Raw genomic sequence first — 13279 nt, forward strand, 5'->3', positions numbered from 1 at the left:
TGAAGGCTCCAATGAAAGAGTCTCTTTTGGCTGCTGTGTCGACGTCTCCAGGCTGGTTCTGCCTTGGCAGAGCATCTGTGCCTGTGTGTGTATGCATGTTTGCATGCATGCACCGCAGTGCAGCAGCTAAACAGAGGTTACTTTATATAAAAGCCCGGTCCCTGGTTGTGCCCTGAGGTCTCTGTAATCTCGCTCCCTGTCACACACACACAGATAAGACCACATAAGAACGCCAGAGTGCAAACACACACGTAGGCACACAAGTACACAAGGCTGCGAAAAAACCCGGGGCTCTGAGGTCTCAGTAATCACACTGATACTCCGTCTAAAGAGCGTGCTCGGTTCGCCATCAAAACACACTGCCACACTCCACCTCTCGTTAAACTCAGTGACCTCCTCCGGATAGAGACGGAGAGCGAGAGATTGAGTGTGTGTGGCCTTCTGCATTAATAATATGTGCATTCAAACATGACCCCGAGCCCTCAGCCACCCGCCCAATTAACTGTCGTCGACTGTAGTAAAAGGCACCAAAAAAAACATCACACACAGATACACACTGTGCCCTCGATGCTAAATTTTGCATGCAAGTGCACACAAGCGCCCACACAAATAAACATACAACCCAACTACGTCAATGCTGTGTCTTTTTGAAAAGCCGTGTCTGGTTTCCCATTAATCTATTCACTGTATGCAGCAAAGCATTATTTCATCCATCTTTTATCCATGTTTATGCAAGTAATTGATCCATATCTTTATACTGCTTCGTTAACTGCACATCTTTGCATCCGTCCAACCTATTATGTAGCGTTTCTATCTGACATTATCTGTGTATCTCAGGTCCGCCTCGGGCGATCCCACTGATTTCAGGGAAAAATTGAATTACACGGCGGGCGGAGAAAAGGAGGCGGGCCGTAATTAGTTACAACATGGAGGATGGGGTGGTGAGGGGGGGCAGGTTTTTTTTTTTTTTGCAAGGGGGAGTCAAGGTCGGAGCCAAAAGTGCTCTCGCTCAAAGAAAACCTTCACAAAGAAGGAGTGAGAGGAGAAGCCCGACACAGACAGACGGACAGAGGGAGATTGAGAAGAAAACAAAGGTGCCCTTTCAAAGTTTCTGAGTAACAGCTTACTCTGCTGACATCATCAAAGTGAGACGCGATTCCACAAGAGCTGGGGAATTCCCGTGTTAGTGCCACCTCCTTCCGTCTTTAAGAGCCTCTAAGTGGCTTACATTTCCACTTTCATGTCCTGATATCAGATGCAGCCAGAGAGTGAGACCGTAGCTGCCCACTCTGTCCCAATCTGTCACTGACTACGCTTTCAACTCGTATTTTTTAATATGACGATAACACGCAAGCATTTCCCCTTCACTTCCTTTTCCTCACCCTTGGTGCTGCATTATTAACTGCTCCCCTTAAAAACACTACAATTAAGGACTGTTGTGCAGTTTTTACACTGTCAATCAAACACTAAAACAGAACTGCTGACAATTATTGAGCCAGTAATTAGTAACATTTTTGAAAGGCAAACATCTCTGTGGAGACTTAAAGGCATACTATGCAGGAATTGTGGCTTATTCTGCCCCCGCATTAACAAAAGTGAAAATAAACCCTATTTTTTTTTCATCTAAAACAAGCTTTGTCAGCTTAGCATTTCACCTTGTCATATTTGCATGTTTTTGGCATTGTGTCCGCTACGTTCCTAGCTTTGTGCTCACCCAGAACTATCCCAAACTGAGTCTCTGTAGGTACTAGACACTTATAGTGGGTAATAAGTGATGACTGAGAGGGGTTATTTTTGTATAACTAAATGCATGGGCTTGTTGTTGTTGTTTTTTAGAAAAATCCTGCATATTATTATGCAGGATTATTATTATATTATGCATTTAAAACTCATTTGAGGAAAGTAATTAACTCTTAAAATCTAATGTTGAATTGACCAATATGATTACAACATGCTCGATTTGATAGTCAGCTCCTCAACTTCCAGTCTTTCACCACAAAAGAAAGAAAAACTAGCATGACATTCACCGTGTTAGGTCCCTATCTTAAGCTAGTTTCACATCTAAATAATTAGATTTTTATAATTAATTGAAATAATGGAGCCCAATGGCTGACTAGGAATTTAAAATCTTTTCAAAAAAATACATAAATACGCCTTGGAAAAAAATGTCTTTGTTTGTTTCTCCGATAGATGTTCAAATAAATAGTTGTTCAGGTTTTGTGAAATCATTAGATTGCATTTCCAACCAACAAATATCATGTAATCATGTACAGCCAGCATATAATTAAAGTGATGGGAAATACTTCTCAAAGTGACACACATCAGAGCGGCCACCAGGCCACTTGTTAATCTAATAACATAATAATACAGTATATGATGAGACTGACCCTGGATGCATTGCAGTGAGCCGTCCTCTGCCCGGATGGTAAACGTCTCCCCCGGGTTCACCTGCACCAGGATCACCTGTACCAACAACACGTGCACAAACATTTCAGTTAGAAAGCACGAATCAGAGAGATTTATTAAGATTCAGAAGAAAACTAGGGGTGGGCGGGGGATTGTCACGTATTAATATACCTACATCTTCAACAATCACAAAACAGGACAGACTCTCTGCTGGGCAGCCAATAGGCTTGCAGAGGTGACATAACACACAATAAGCATCGGATCCCAGAGTAGGGCGGACAGACAGAGTTCACTCACATATAAATGAGGTGTTAGGTAAGCTAATGGTGAGACAATGCTGCTGTGTCACCCACCCTGATCTGAGAAAAATCCCTCTTTCAACCACACTGACTGGCAGGAAACCACTAAAACCAGTACACACACATATTACACACGGAGTGATGCATATATCACACAAACATACAGACCGGTGGCACGCACGCAAAAAGCTAAAATATGTGACACTGTTTTGATTTCCAAATGTTTCTGCTGAATATGCTGGAAGGGAGTGTGCGAGCACCTTACCGTCATATTCTCCGCATACAGATTGTTGAGAGTGTACACATGGCTGTAGACATGAAACAGGTGACCCTCCATTACACACACACACACATGTATTCACACACACATGCATGCGGAGCCCTGTCTATGCTCTACAGGTGTGCCGTCGTAAAATCCTCATATCCTGCGTTCCTCCTGTAGTGTCTGCATGCTCTCCCATCTCAGTGCTAACCTGCTCCTCTCCCTCAGACACACACACACACCACACACACACTTCCTGCTCTGTCTGCTGCAGCGGCTGCTGTTGCTATGGGAACCCCAGCATAGTACAGGGCGACCCATGTTTCCCAAGGACTGAGAAAACCCCCATATCAGACCATGTGGGTGGCTGTGAGTGGAGTGAGTGCATATATGCGTTATGTATAAACCGGTTACTTTATGGTTTGATACAGTCACAATATTTTTAATATTAGATGAGATCTCCGTAGGCTACAACGTTATTGAAGCATCTTCTGAGAAATGATTGATGATTTTTGCTAGATATCTACAGTATTTAGTAGGGATGGGAATAATTAATCAATGATTGATTAATGGTTGTTAACAATTTGGTCGATCACATGGAACTTTTAATCGATCTGTGTATTTTTTATTTAAATGCAATTATTGTGAAAACATAAAACATTGAACTCCCTGACATTATCTTTACAGTGTCATCTCACTTGAGTTAGTTTAACAATTCACAGGATCAAGTCTCTTTTCGTCCTTTCAAAATAAAAACGTCCGTTATCAAAACAGGCTTTTGCATAGAACTGTATATATATTATTTTGCGCATGTATGCATGCAGCAATTAATCAATTAATTGATCGTTAACGTTATAGATAATTGAGTTAGCAGGTTTCTTAAAAATGCCAATCCCTAGTATTTAGCCAACACTTTAATGCAGCAGTTGATTTTTGGGAGGTATGATAGGAGGTACATTTTAGACGCACAATATGTAATTTTCTGCCACTAGGGGTCTCTCAATCAAAACAATAAGAAAAGATGGAATTTGCTGACATTATGAAGTAGTGTGGGATCATGACAGTTGTTGTCACCAAATCAGTGTTTCTTCGACGCCATTAGCGGACAAAAGATGTCCTCGAGGGCTGCTGAGCGGAGCTGCCGCTGATGTTTGCTCAGCTTGTTTATTTGATAACTTAACATCCAGATGTTCAGAAGGTTTTTACTGGAAGCCGAATTATCCTTAGAGGTCTCTCCCTCTCCAAAACAAATGGAACCGGTGATTAAAACTGATAAAAACAAAGAATAAAGCAGTTTCAAGTTAAAAATCTGTGTTTTTACGATGCTATTTGGCAGACACAGGAGGACCCGGAGGGGATGTGTGCTGAGCTGCCACTTACATTTGCTCAGCTTGTTTCTCTGATAACTTAAGATCCAGACGTCTGATGATTAAATCCTTCATTCAGTTTACATGAAAAAAATGGAAAAAAATGGATGGTAAAAATGTGGCTTGAAAGCTTCTGGCAGACAACCACAACCCTGAGGAAATGATGCCATTGACAGGTGACCAAATGAAATGGAAAAATTACCTTAATTCAAATTACAGATTACTCATATTGGTCTAGTCATATTTTAGACATTTTATTGCAGGCAAGTCAAATACTATGCCTTTAAATGACACCATTTAGCATGCACGCTCCATTTTATTGTAATTCTTTGTTTGTTGGTCTCGACCAGTCAGCAGTGCGCCACTTACAGGTAGTCCAAAATGCAGCCGCCCGCCTGCTGACTGGAAAGAAACGGCATGAGCAAATTATCCCCATCCTTGCATCTTTGCATTGGCTACCTGTAACTTTTAGGATCCAGTTTAAGGTTTTATTAATAGTTTTTAACTGCTTAAATGGTCTGGCACCGTCTTATTTATCAGAGCTTTTAAAACCCCACAGTACTTCCAGAGCACTTAGGTCGTCTGACCAGCTGCTCCTGGTCGTCCAGAGTCCAGACTCTGTACTTGTGGGGACAGAGCCTTCTCTCTGGCGGCCCCAAAGCTGTGGAACAGTCTACCTTTCCAGGTCAGAGCTGCACAGTCTGTTCAGCACTTTAAAACATTATTAAAAACCTATTTATTCTCCTTGGCGTTCAGTCCCAGCTGGGCAAGAATCCTTGGCTTTTTTACTTTTTACTCTTTTATTTTATTTTTTAACACTAACTCTGTTTTTAGAGTTTTTATTACTATTTTATTGTTTTCATTGTTTGTTTTTTGTTTTTATTTATTATTATATTTGTGTATGATTTTTATTGTATTTTAATAACTGTACAGCACATTGGTCAACTGAGGTTGTTTTTAAATGTGCTCTATAAATAAATTTTGACTTGACTTGTGCAGAAAGGAATCGCACATTTTTTGAAAAACACAATGCAATGATCGGCCACAAGTTTAATTTAATTAATTAATTTCTCCTGTTGTTTGAAGCAGGAAGGTTTTAAATTCTAATAGCAAGGGCTATAGACTTATCTTATTATGAACCCAGGAACAAGCAGTAAAATGAAAAAAAAGTGACTTCATAATGCACATAACATTTCTTTTAAAACATGGAATATTGTAGAATAACATACTGTTGCACCCTAACAATAGATCTGATATCTTTGCTTGCATGCACTGAAGGAGCACACAGATACAGATAAACACGGATACAGGTGTAGACAGGTAGACACAGAGAGACCGACAGGAAAGCTCATAGACAAGCAAGCAGACAAACACAAACAGAAGTATGTATTTAGACTCAACACAGACACTCGTGTGCCCACACAGACGCTGAAATGGTAAAAGAAACACACAGTGTAAGACAGACCGAGAAACAAACAAATACACACAAACATGGACACACACACACATGCAGAGACTAATCTATATAATCATCGGTCTAGAACCCTGATTCCACACTGGGAACCAAGTTTAAACTGCAGGGTGTTACAATAAAAAGGGCTCCCTAACTGCTGTGTGTTACAGCCAAAATCCTCCCTAACTGTTATGTGTCGCAGCCAAAACACTCCCACCGTGCTTCCTCTGGGCTGGGGACGATGCATAATCATCATCATCATCATCATCATCATCATCATCATCATCTCTCATCTACCGAAAGCACACGATGTAAAAATATATCTGTGACAACATGATTAGACCAAAGTCAATTAACTGTGATGCTTTTAATTACTTTGATCGGTTTCCTTTCGCCTGTGCAGAGCTCGGGTGTGGTTTTGTACTTTGAAGGTGATCCAGTTGGCTCTGTGGTTTCTGATAAGATCAACCAGCCTCAGAGAAGCAGTTGAATCCTTTTTCAAAGTAATTTAAGCTAAGGCCTGGGATCCATCAATAGAGCCAGTTGTGTAAAGAAAGATTGAATGATGCCTGTAAGCATCTGTGCTTTTCTTCTAGTTCCTGTTGTATGACAAATGCTTTACTGTAACAGCTTGGCAGCTGTTCATTACCTGTGGCAACAACCCCTGAGCCATGTGACGACATGACAACAAAAGGAAGTGCCTGCATGACTGTTTGATGTGTGTTGTTGCATGCATCTGGTTGGTGTGTGCGTAAGGCAACACAGGAATGTTGAAAGGAGGTGGATGCAATTGTATGTTCACTCTGCAAGAATGATCGAATGTAAACGACAGATGTGTGTGTTTGTGTGTTAATCTGCGTTTACCTGTTGTGCTGCGTCGCCGTTAACCATGTGAGGCATGAGAGGCACCTCCCCGTTCAGGAGGGGGGGCGGAGCCAAGTCCAGTGGAATCTGGTCTGTCATCATCATTGTGACGTACATTCATGGAGAAATTCACTGAACTGCCCTACCTGGGAAAGTACAGAGAGAAAGAGAGAGAGGAAATGAGGAACAGGGGACGTCACTCTTGTTCAGTTATATATATAGAATACACATAGTGTGACTTAGACGAAGAGCGAGAGGTATTTTTGACAAGAAAAGTACAAACCAGGTTAGGGTTTTCCCTGAACTGGCTTAAAAGAAATCAAACTGGATTGTCAAAACACTGATGAACAAAAAGGGGAACGGTGACCTTTACTGTTTGCAACTTTCACACAAAGGTGAAGGTATGACATATGGCTTTATCTGCATAAGTGACAAAGAGCACATTTGCTAAACCTCCCTTTATAAAAATGTTTGACATTTTGGTAATATATGTTTATTTCCACAGAAAGCCTGAGTAACCTGTTAGCTTAGCTTAACATAGCTCTGTCTACAGGTACCAAAAGCCACCTATCAACAACTCTAAAGCCCACAAAATAATACAGTGTATGTTGTTTTTTCATATAAACAAAAACTGAGACCTAAAAAGGCGAGCTTGCTCATCCTGCTTGAGTGTTAATGCTAGGCTAAGCTAACCTGTGTAAGTACCAGATGTGTTTGACCTGGCAGATCAATTTAGACCTAAAAACATTTCAGTTTTACTAATTTAGCAGCTGGCTAGTGAGCTAACTAGCTGGCTAATTCCACATTGGTTAATGATATTGGTTATTATTGAAAATGAGCCAAAGAAAGGCAAGCCTAGCAGTGTGTTTCCATCAGTGTTATTTGTGAAATTTTCTCATTGACAAAACATTTTTCCACTTCAAGAGAGCATTAAAATCTTTTTACAGTTTTTATTAAATCAGTTTACTGTAGTTATGGGATTTCCATCCAAATTTGGATGTGAACTATTATCAATACCCACATATATTTGTGTAACATGAGTTACAGATACTGAAATAAATCCAAAATGCTTATTCCAATAAAGGTGCACACAAGCAGAAAAAATAGAGAAAGAGTGATAAGTGATCCACTCAAAGATAAGAAAGAAAACCTTGTGTACAAGAGGTTAATAAAAGGGAAGAAAATGGACACATAAAAAAAGAGACAGGACATTTTCTAGTTTTTCTTACAGATGAACATTAAAACCCTCCTTATATCCTGTCTTTCTCTCTTATATTTGCTTTGTACTGGCATATAAGCGTTGGTAAAATACAACAAGCCACTTCATGTCAATATAAAAGAAAAAAGATGAAAGAGGTAACAGAAAACAGAGATGAGAGTGAGACTAATTCAAAGCACTTCGTCATTAACAATAGTCTTGTAAAATACAGGAGGGATTACAGTGAATGTACTATTTGGAGGATTAATAAAAAGAGAAACAGTGGATGAATACGGGCTGAGTTTGATAGGTGAATGAGGATTACTGCACCTGCTGTTAGCTCTGTAAATACAGCACACAGCAGATCAGTAGTCCATATAAAGAAATAGGATGTTTTCTGAGGCCTCCTGGGGTCACTTGTAATGCCGCTCTTTACAGAGCAGCTAAATCTGGATCTGGTTTTCTTCGCTTGCATAATAATAGCAGTAAAACCAAAAAGCATAATTATGAAAAAAATAAAAACAACAACCGAGGCCATTCATCTTAAGTGGAAAATAACATGGCTTTGCCTAATTGGCTATAGGGCAAAAACCAAAACATAAAAAAAATATAGGCAGTGTGTGTTGGCCATGCACACGGCCCTCCCGGGGTTCTAACCAACTGCTAACCAAAACTTTTATCAGTTATAATGTATGTGCTTACGCATACACACAGCAAAGAAATGCTTTAACCTCCCATACACTTACGTCAGCTGTGATATATATGCTGTCTCCTGGGGGAACACACACACACACACACACACACATATATACAGCAGATATACATTGAACTGAAGCCAAAATGTTCCGCTAAATCTAATCTAACACATACATATGCACACATATATAAACACACACAGATTTATTGCCAGAGGTAGATTACTGAATGACGTATGCGTTTCAGTTCAACTGGTGAGTGAAACCACTGCTAAAGAGCTACTGACTAATGGCTATAAACTGCTATCAGCACACACACACACACTATCTCACAGTATGCATCAAGGATTTTCTTTGAATTTCACTAAGGATATATATCCCTGATATCCCTTTCTGACACACAGTACATAACCAGATAATGTGCACACGTACTAACACACACAGCATTCCTGTAAAAACAGCTGTGTGTCTTTTCTTTCAGCTGGTCGTCTCCTAGCACTGACAAGGTCTTTGAAAGGGTTAGTAGATCACACAGCTGTGGCTCATAGTGTTGCAACATAAACACACACACACAGTCACACATCACTCTCTGTGTCTTTCTTGTCCTTTCTGACTGCAACTCTTCTTTTAATTCTTTTGATTTTGTTCTTTCTCTGTCCTAAATCCTCCCTCTTTCTCCATCTGAGCCCCGTTCCCAGCTCAGCCTGGCCATCCTGCCTTGTACACACACACACACACACACACACACACACACAGTTGCGTCCAGGACACATCGCAGACAGATGGTAACACCACTCTCAACTCTGCCAGGAAAAAGAGAAGAGCGAGACAGAGAAGAAAGGAGGCAGAAAGAGAGAGGGAATAAGTAAATGAAGGTTCTATGATAAATGGAGAGCGAATGAAGGAGAGGACAGTCCGAGACATCTCTTCCAATAACCCTGTGTTCTTAAATTAGCCCCTAATTTCCTGAAGAAATTCATTATATTCTTAAAATCTCTTGCTCATGAATACTCATCAGCCTGAATCACAAGTAGAAATGAGATTCCAACAATGTACTCTATGTGTGTGATTGTGAAGGAGAGGCTACTAGCAGGAAGTTTTTTTTTGCATACAGGAAGTGAGACATTTCAACTGGAAAATCCATAATCTAGTTAGTAGTAATTCAACTTTTTCAGTCCCAATATCGATACTTTGGGTATCGGTCGATACTGAGTGTACCAACTAAAAAGCCCCATCCTGCAAAAAAACAAAAGTAAAAAATAATACGTGTATCTACACTGTAATCTGGATCCATTTCAAGATTTAATGGGTTCTTTTTGGGCTTATGTTACACCCTTTCATCAAGTTTCATGAAAATCAGGCCAGTAGTTTTTCCATAATCCTGCTGATAGAAAGACAAACCAAGCCAAAAACTTAATTAATAAGCTGTATGCCTCACTGTGTGGAAATAACTGGGATCATTCTTTTTATGTGTAAGGAAACATCAGACTTGACTTTAACATTGGTTTCCTTACTTTGTCAAATAAAATGTAACACATAAATACATAGGCATACATTTACTGAATTGTCCTGCACAAGCAACTTAGTGAAACATCTTCAGAATGAACAGTTACTGCAATTCACCTAAAAAAAAAACCCTTTTAAATGCAGCAACAAAACATAACCAAGGAATTAAAATCTCAATACATAATTTATATTGTATATAAACATAAAATATAGTTTAATAGATTGGTCCCATTGTCACTGATAGCCAGTCCAGCTATTTCAGTCAAGATATCAGCATTGGATTAGTGCATCCCTTCCTATGAGAAAAAATGTCTACTAGTCAAGAAATAAAGTTGTATTGCGTCATTTATGGTTTTCTTAAGCCTCAGTTCAAAACAAATTACAAAACCCACCCTTTAGAGAAACAGTTTGACATTTAAGGATCTACATTCAGATGAAAAGATCAATGACACCAATATCTGTACATTAACTATAAAACTAGGGAGAGATAAAACAGCTTAAAAATGTCAGCACGTCTATAGTGATCAAAATGATCACAGATAACAGTATTAACACGATGACTCATCAGATTCTCAGTCTTGCCTCCTTTCACAGTGCTTTATTCTTTCTGCATGTTCTGCAGGCAGTGTGACCATCTTTGATCAAGCCCTCTTTTAAAAAAATAAAAATATGACCACATAAAGACTTTGGTCCTCCTAGAAGGCTGAAATAATCTGGTCACTGGCTTCTCACCATGTTTCAATGACTTGCAGCGCCTCCATTTAGGAGGCTGTAGCTAACTTTGGTTGATGCTGGACAGTATTTACTGTCAGGTAGTAGAACATCAGAACTTTAAACTGTCTTAAAATACTAACAGTCTTTTTTTGTTGTTGCTATTATCATGAAAACGGTTACCATATTATCCCTAAACTAGAGCCAGGAGATGATTAGCTTAGCTTAGTTTAGCATAAAGACTGGAAACGGGGAAACACTCACTAACATAATATATCTTGTTCGTTAAAACTGTACAAAAAGTGTCCTGTATAAACAACAAGTTGCAGTTTTAGGGAGGTTGGATGTCAAACTATTTATCGGCTTAATTCTAATCCAGGCTAGCCGTTCCCCTGTGATTTTAGTCTTTATGCTAAGCTAACCCTCTATCAGCTGTAGCTTCAGTGGTTTTGGATACCCTAAAATGTCAAACTATTTCTTTAAAGCAATCATACAGCAGTGTAGTAGATAAACACAAAAATTTTGTGTGTAGCTTACTGATGTCTTGTTATATAATTTCTTGGCATTACCATCCTCCAAATTTAAACACTTAACCTTTCGCTGCAATTTGGAGTAACTGATGTGTGAAATTGCACAGTGCAGAAGCAAGTTTCAAAAAAAAAAAAACTGATTATCCTTCCGTGTGCTGACGTCTTATTTGTCTGATTTTGTGACTATTTGCCTTGTAAGGCCGAGTCACGTGCATGTTATATGTGGGGAAAATGTAGATTCCCCTGTTGCTCTGCAGCTGTTTCCTACAGGATCTAATGCACATATCTGGAAATTTCATATATCATTGAATGAATAATGACCTTTGTTTCCCAGTGGAATCATTACCAGATGGATGCTGCTGCTGATAACTTCAGACATCACCATGCACACACACACACGCACACACACAGTGGTTTCCGTTGCCCTGTGGAATGTGGGCGGAATAAGGTGTCGATTCCCAGCAGGGATAAAATGTTAAATTGAAAAATTCCATGTTGAATCCAGAAAACAATCACTCGCTTGTCCGGGTGTATGAATGTTTGTGTGTGTTTGTGTGTGTGTGTGTGTGTGTGTGTGTAGGACCATGAGTGTGCATGTGAAGGAGCATGAGTGTGCATGTGTGTGTGCATGCATGTACACGTGTCTGTGTCATCAGACAGAAAGCCCCGTGTAAGCATGGAAACTGCCTCTCAAACATAAAAGATGCATAGAGTAAAACACACACAGATGTAATACACACACACACACACACACACACACACACACACACAGAAGCTGTGGATGTTCAGGGGCAGCTGACCTCATAACACGACAGTCATTACTCATACAGCCATTCATCATTCACACACACACACGCCCAATGACTCCAGTTTGTCCATCCTGATGAAGCATAATGGATATTCACAACCACCTAACAGACTGTCTGACTTACTTCCAGTCGACTGCTTCACACCTCTTTCTCCCAACCATCATTCACACAGCCATAGAAACACACACAAGCACACACACACAATTGTGCAGCAGCCAAAACCTCTGGAGCCTGGTATTTCTTGCTCTGATTACATTTGAACTTGGAAACTCGAGCCCTGGCGATATTATCGAATGATATCGACCTTTTACTGACATATCGGTATCTTTTGTTATTGGTAAATAGGTTGTCCGATCAGTGCCAATACGAAAACTTTTTTGCTATATGCAGAAAATTATGCTAAGGGTGATTTAGAAATGGTGTAAGTTATTTATTTTATTTTTATGTATTCTTTATTTAAATGGCATTAGACTGATACTGAACATACACTAATGTTTATTTTGCCATTTATTCTTATTTTTTTTACTTTTTTCTTATATTATGTTGCTATGTTTCTAGATTTGTTTTGGTATTGCATCAGTTGGTTGGCAATGTAATACATTCTATGTATACTGTAAAATAATTTTAAATGTTATTTAATAAAGTTATTTGTTTAAGAAAGGTCATATCGGTGCCAAAATAAGTGTACAATTCCCATAGAAATCTGTATCGGAATCAGATGTATAAAAAAATCGCATGGGTCAGACTAAAATTTAGCAAAAATTTAATAATACTTTTTAAAAAATGAATACTTTCAAATGATCTCAAGTGTACCAACTTCTCTTTTTCTGCACATGAATGAATTATTCATAAAAACAAAAACTCTGGCAAGACAGTGTGAAACTGATCACATGGTTGTTCCTCTTTCACCTCAAACCACAGAGATTTTGCTGATGACGTAAAGGAAATAAACAGTGTGACAGCATGCAGCACAGGGGGAGAAGTCACAGGCGATATAAGGCTAACATTAGCTAATTGGCTGTACATGTATTCCTTTTACTTTGCTGCACAAGTCGACTGCTGCTTTTCAAGTTTTGCAACTGGGGAGATCAAAGTGAGTCGTGAGCTGTTCGTCATGCAGAGCAGCTCTGAATCAGTGCATCAGCACGTCTGACTCTTAGTTTGTATTTTTCCTCTGCT

The 13279-nt window shown here is 39.4% G+C and overlaps 1 protein-coding gene across 2 annotated transcripts in view; it reads right to left on the reverse strand.

Annotated features, from left to right (window-relative positions):
- Positions 1 to 13279, reverse strand: part of fndc3ba (fibronectin type III domain containing 3Ba) — a 125569-nt gene that overhangs the window by 89017 nt on the left and 23273 nt on the right. Inside the window, exons 2-3 of one of the 2 annotated variants that reach the window (XM_059354072.1) lie at positions 6652 to 6797; positions 2388 to 2472 (exon numbers count right to left, since the gene is read on the reverse strand). In XM_059354072.1, the coding sequence (XP_059210055.1) occupies positions 2388 to 2472; positions 6652 to 6768 (202 nt within the window). In that variant the 5' untranslated portion in view covers positions 6769 to 6797. The remainder of the gene's footprint in view (positions 1 to 2387; positions 2473 to 6651; positions 6798 to 13279) is intronic. The other variant, XM_059354073.1, reaches the window with a different exon arrangement.

Source organism: Centropristis striata, chromosome 16, assembly GCF_030273125.1.
Source record: "Centropristis striata isolate RG_2023a ecotype Rhode Island chromosome 16, C.striata_1.0, whole genome shotgun sequence".
NCBI classification, from domain to species: domain Eukaryota; kingdom Metazoa; phylum Chordata; class Actinopteri; order Perciformes; family Serranidae; genus Centropristis; species Centropristis striata.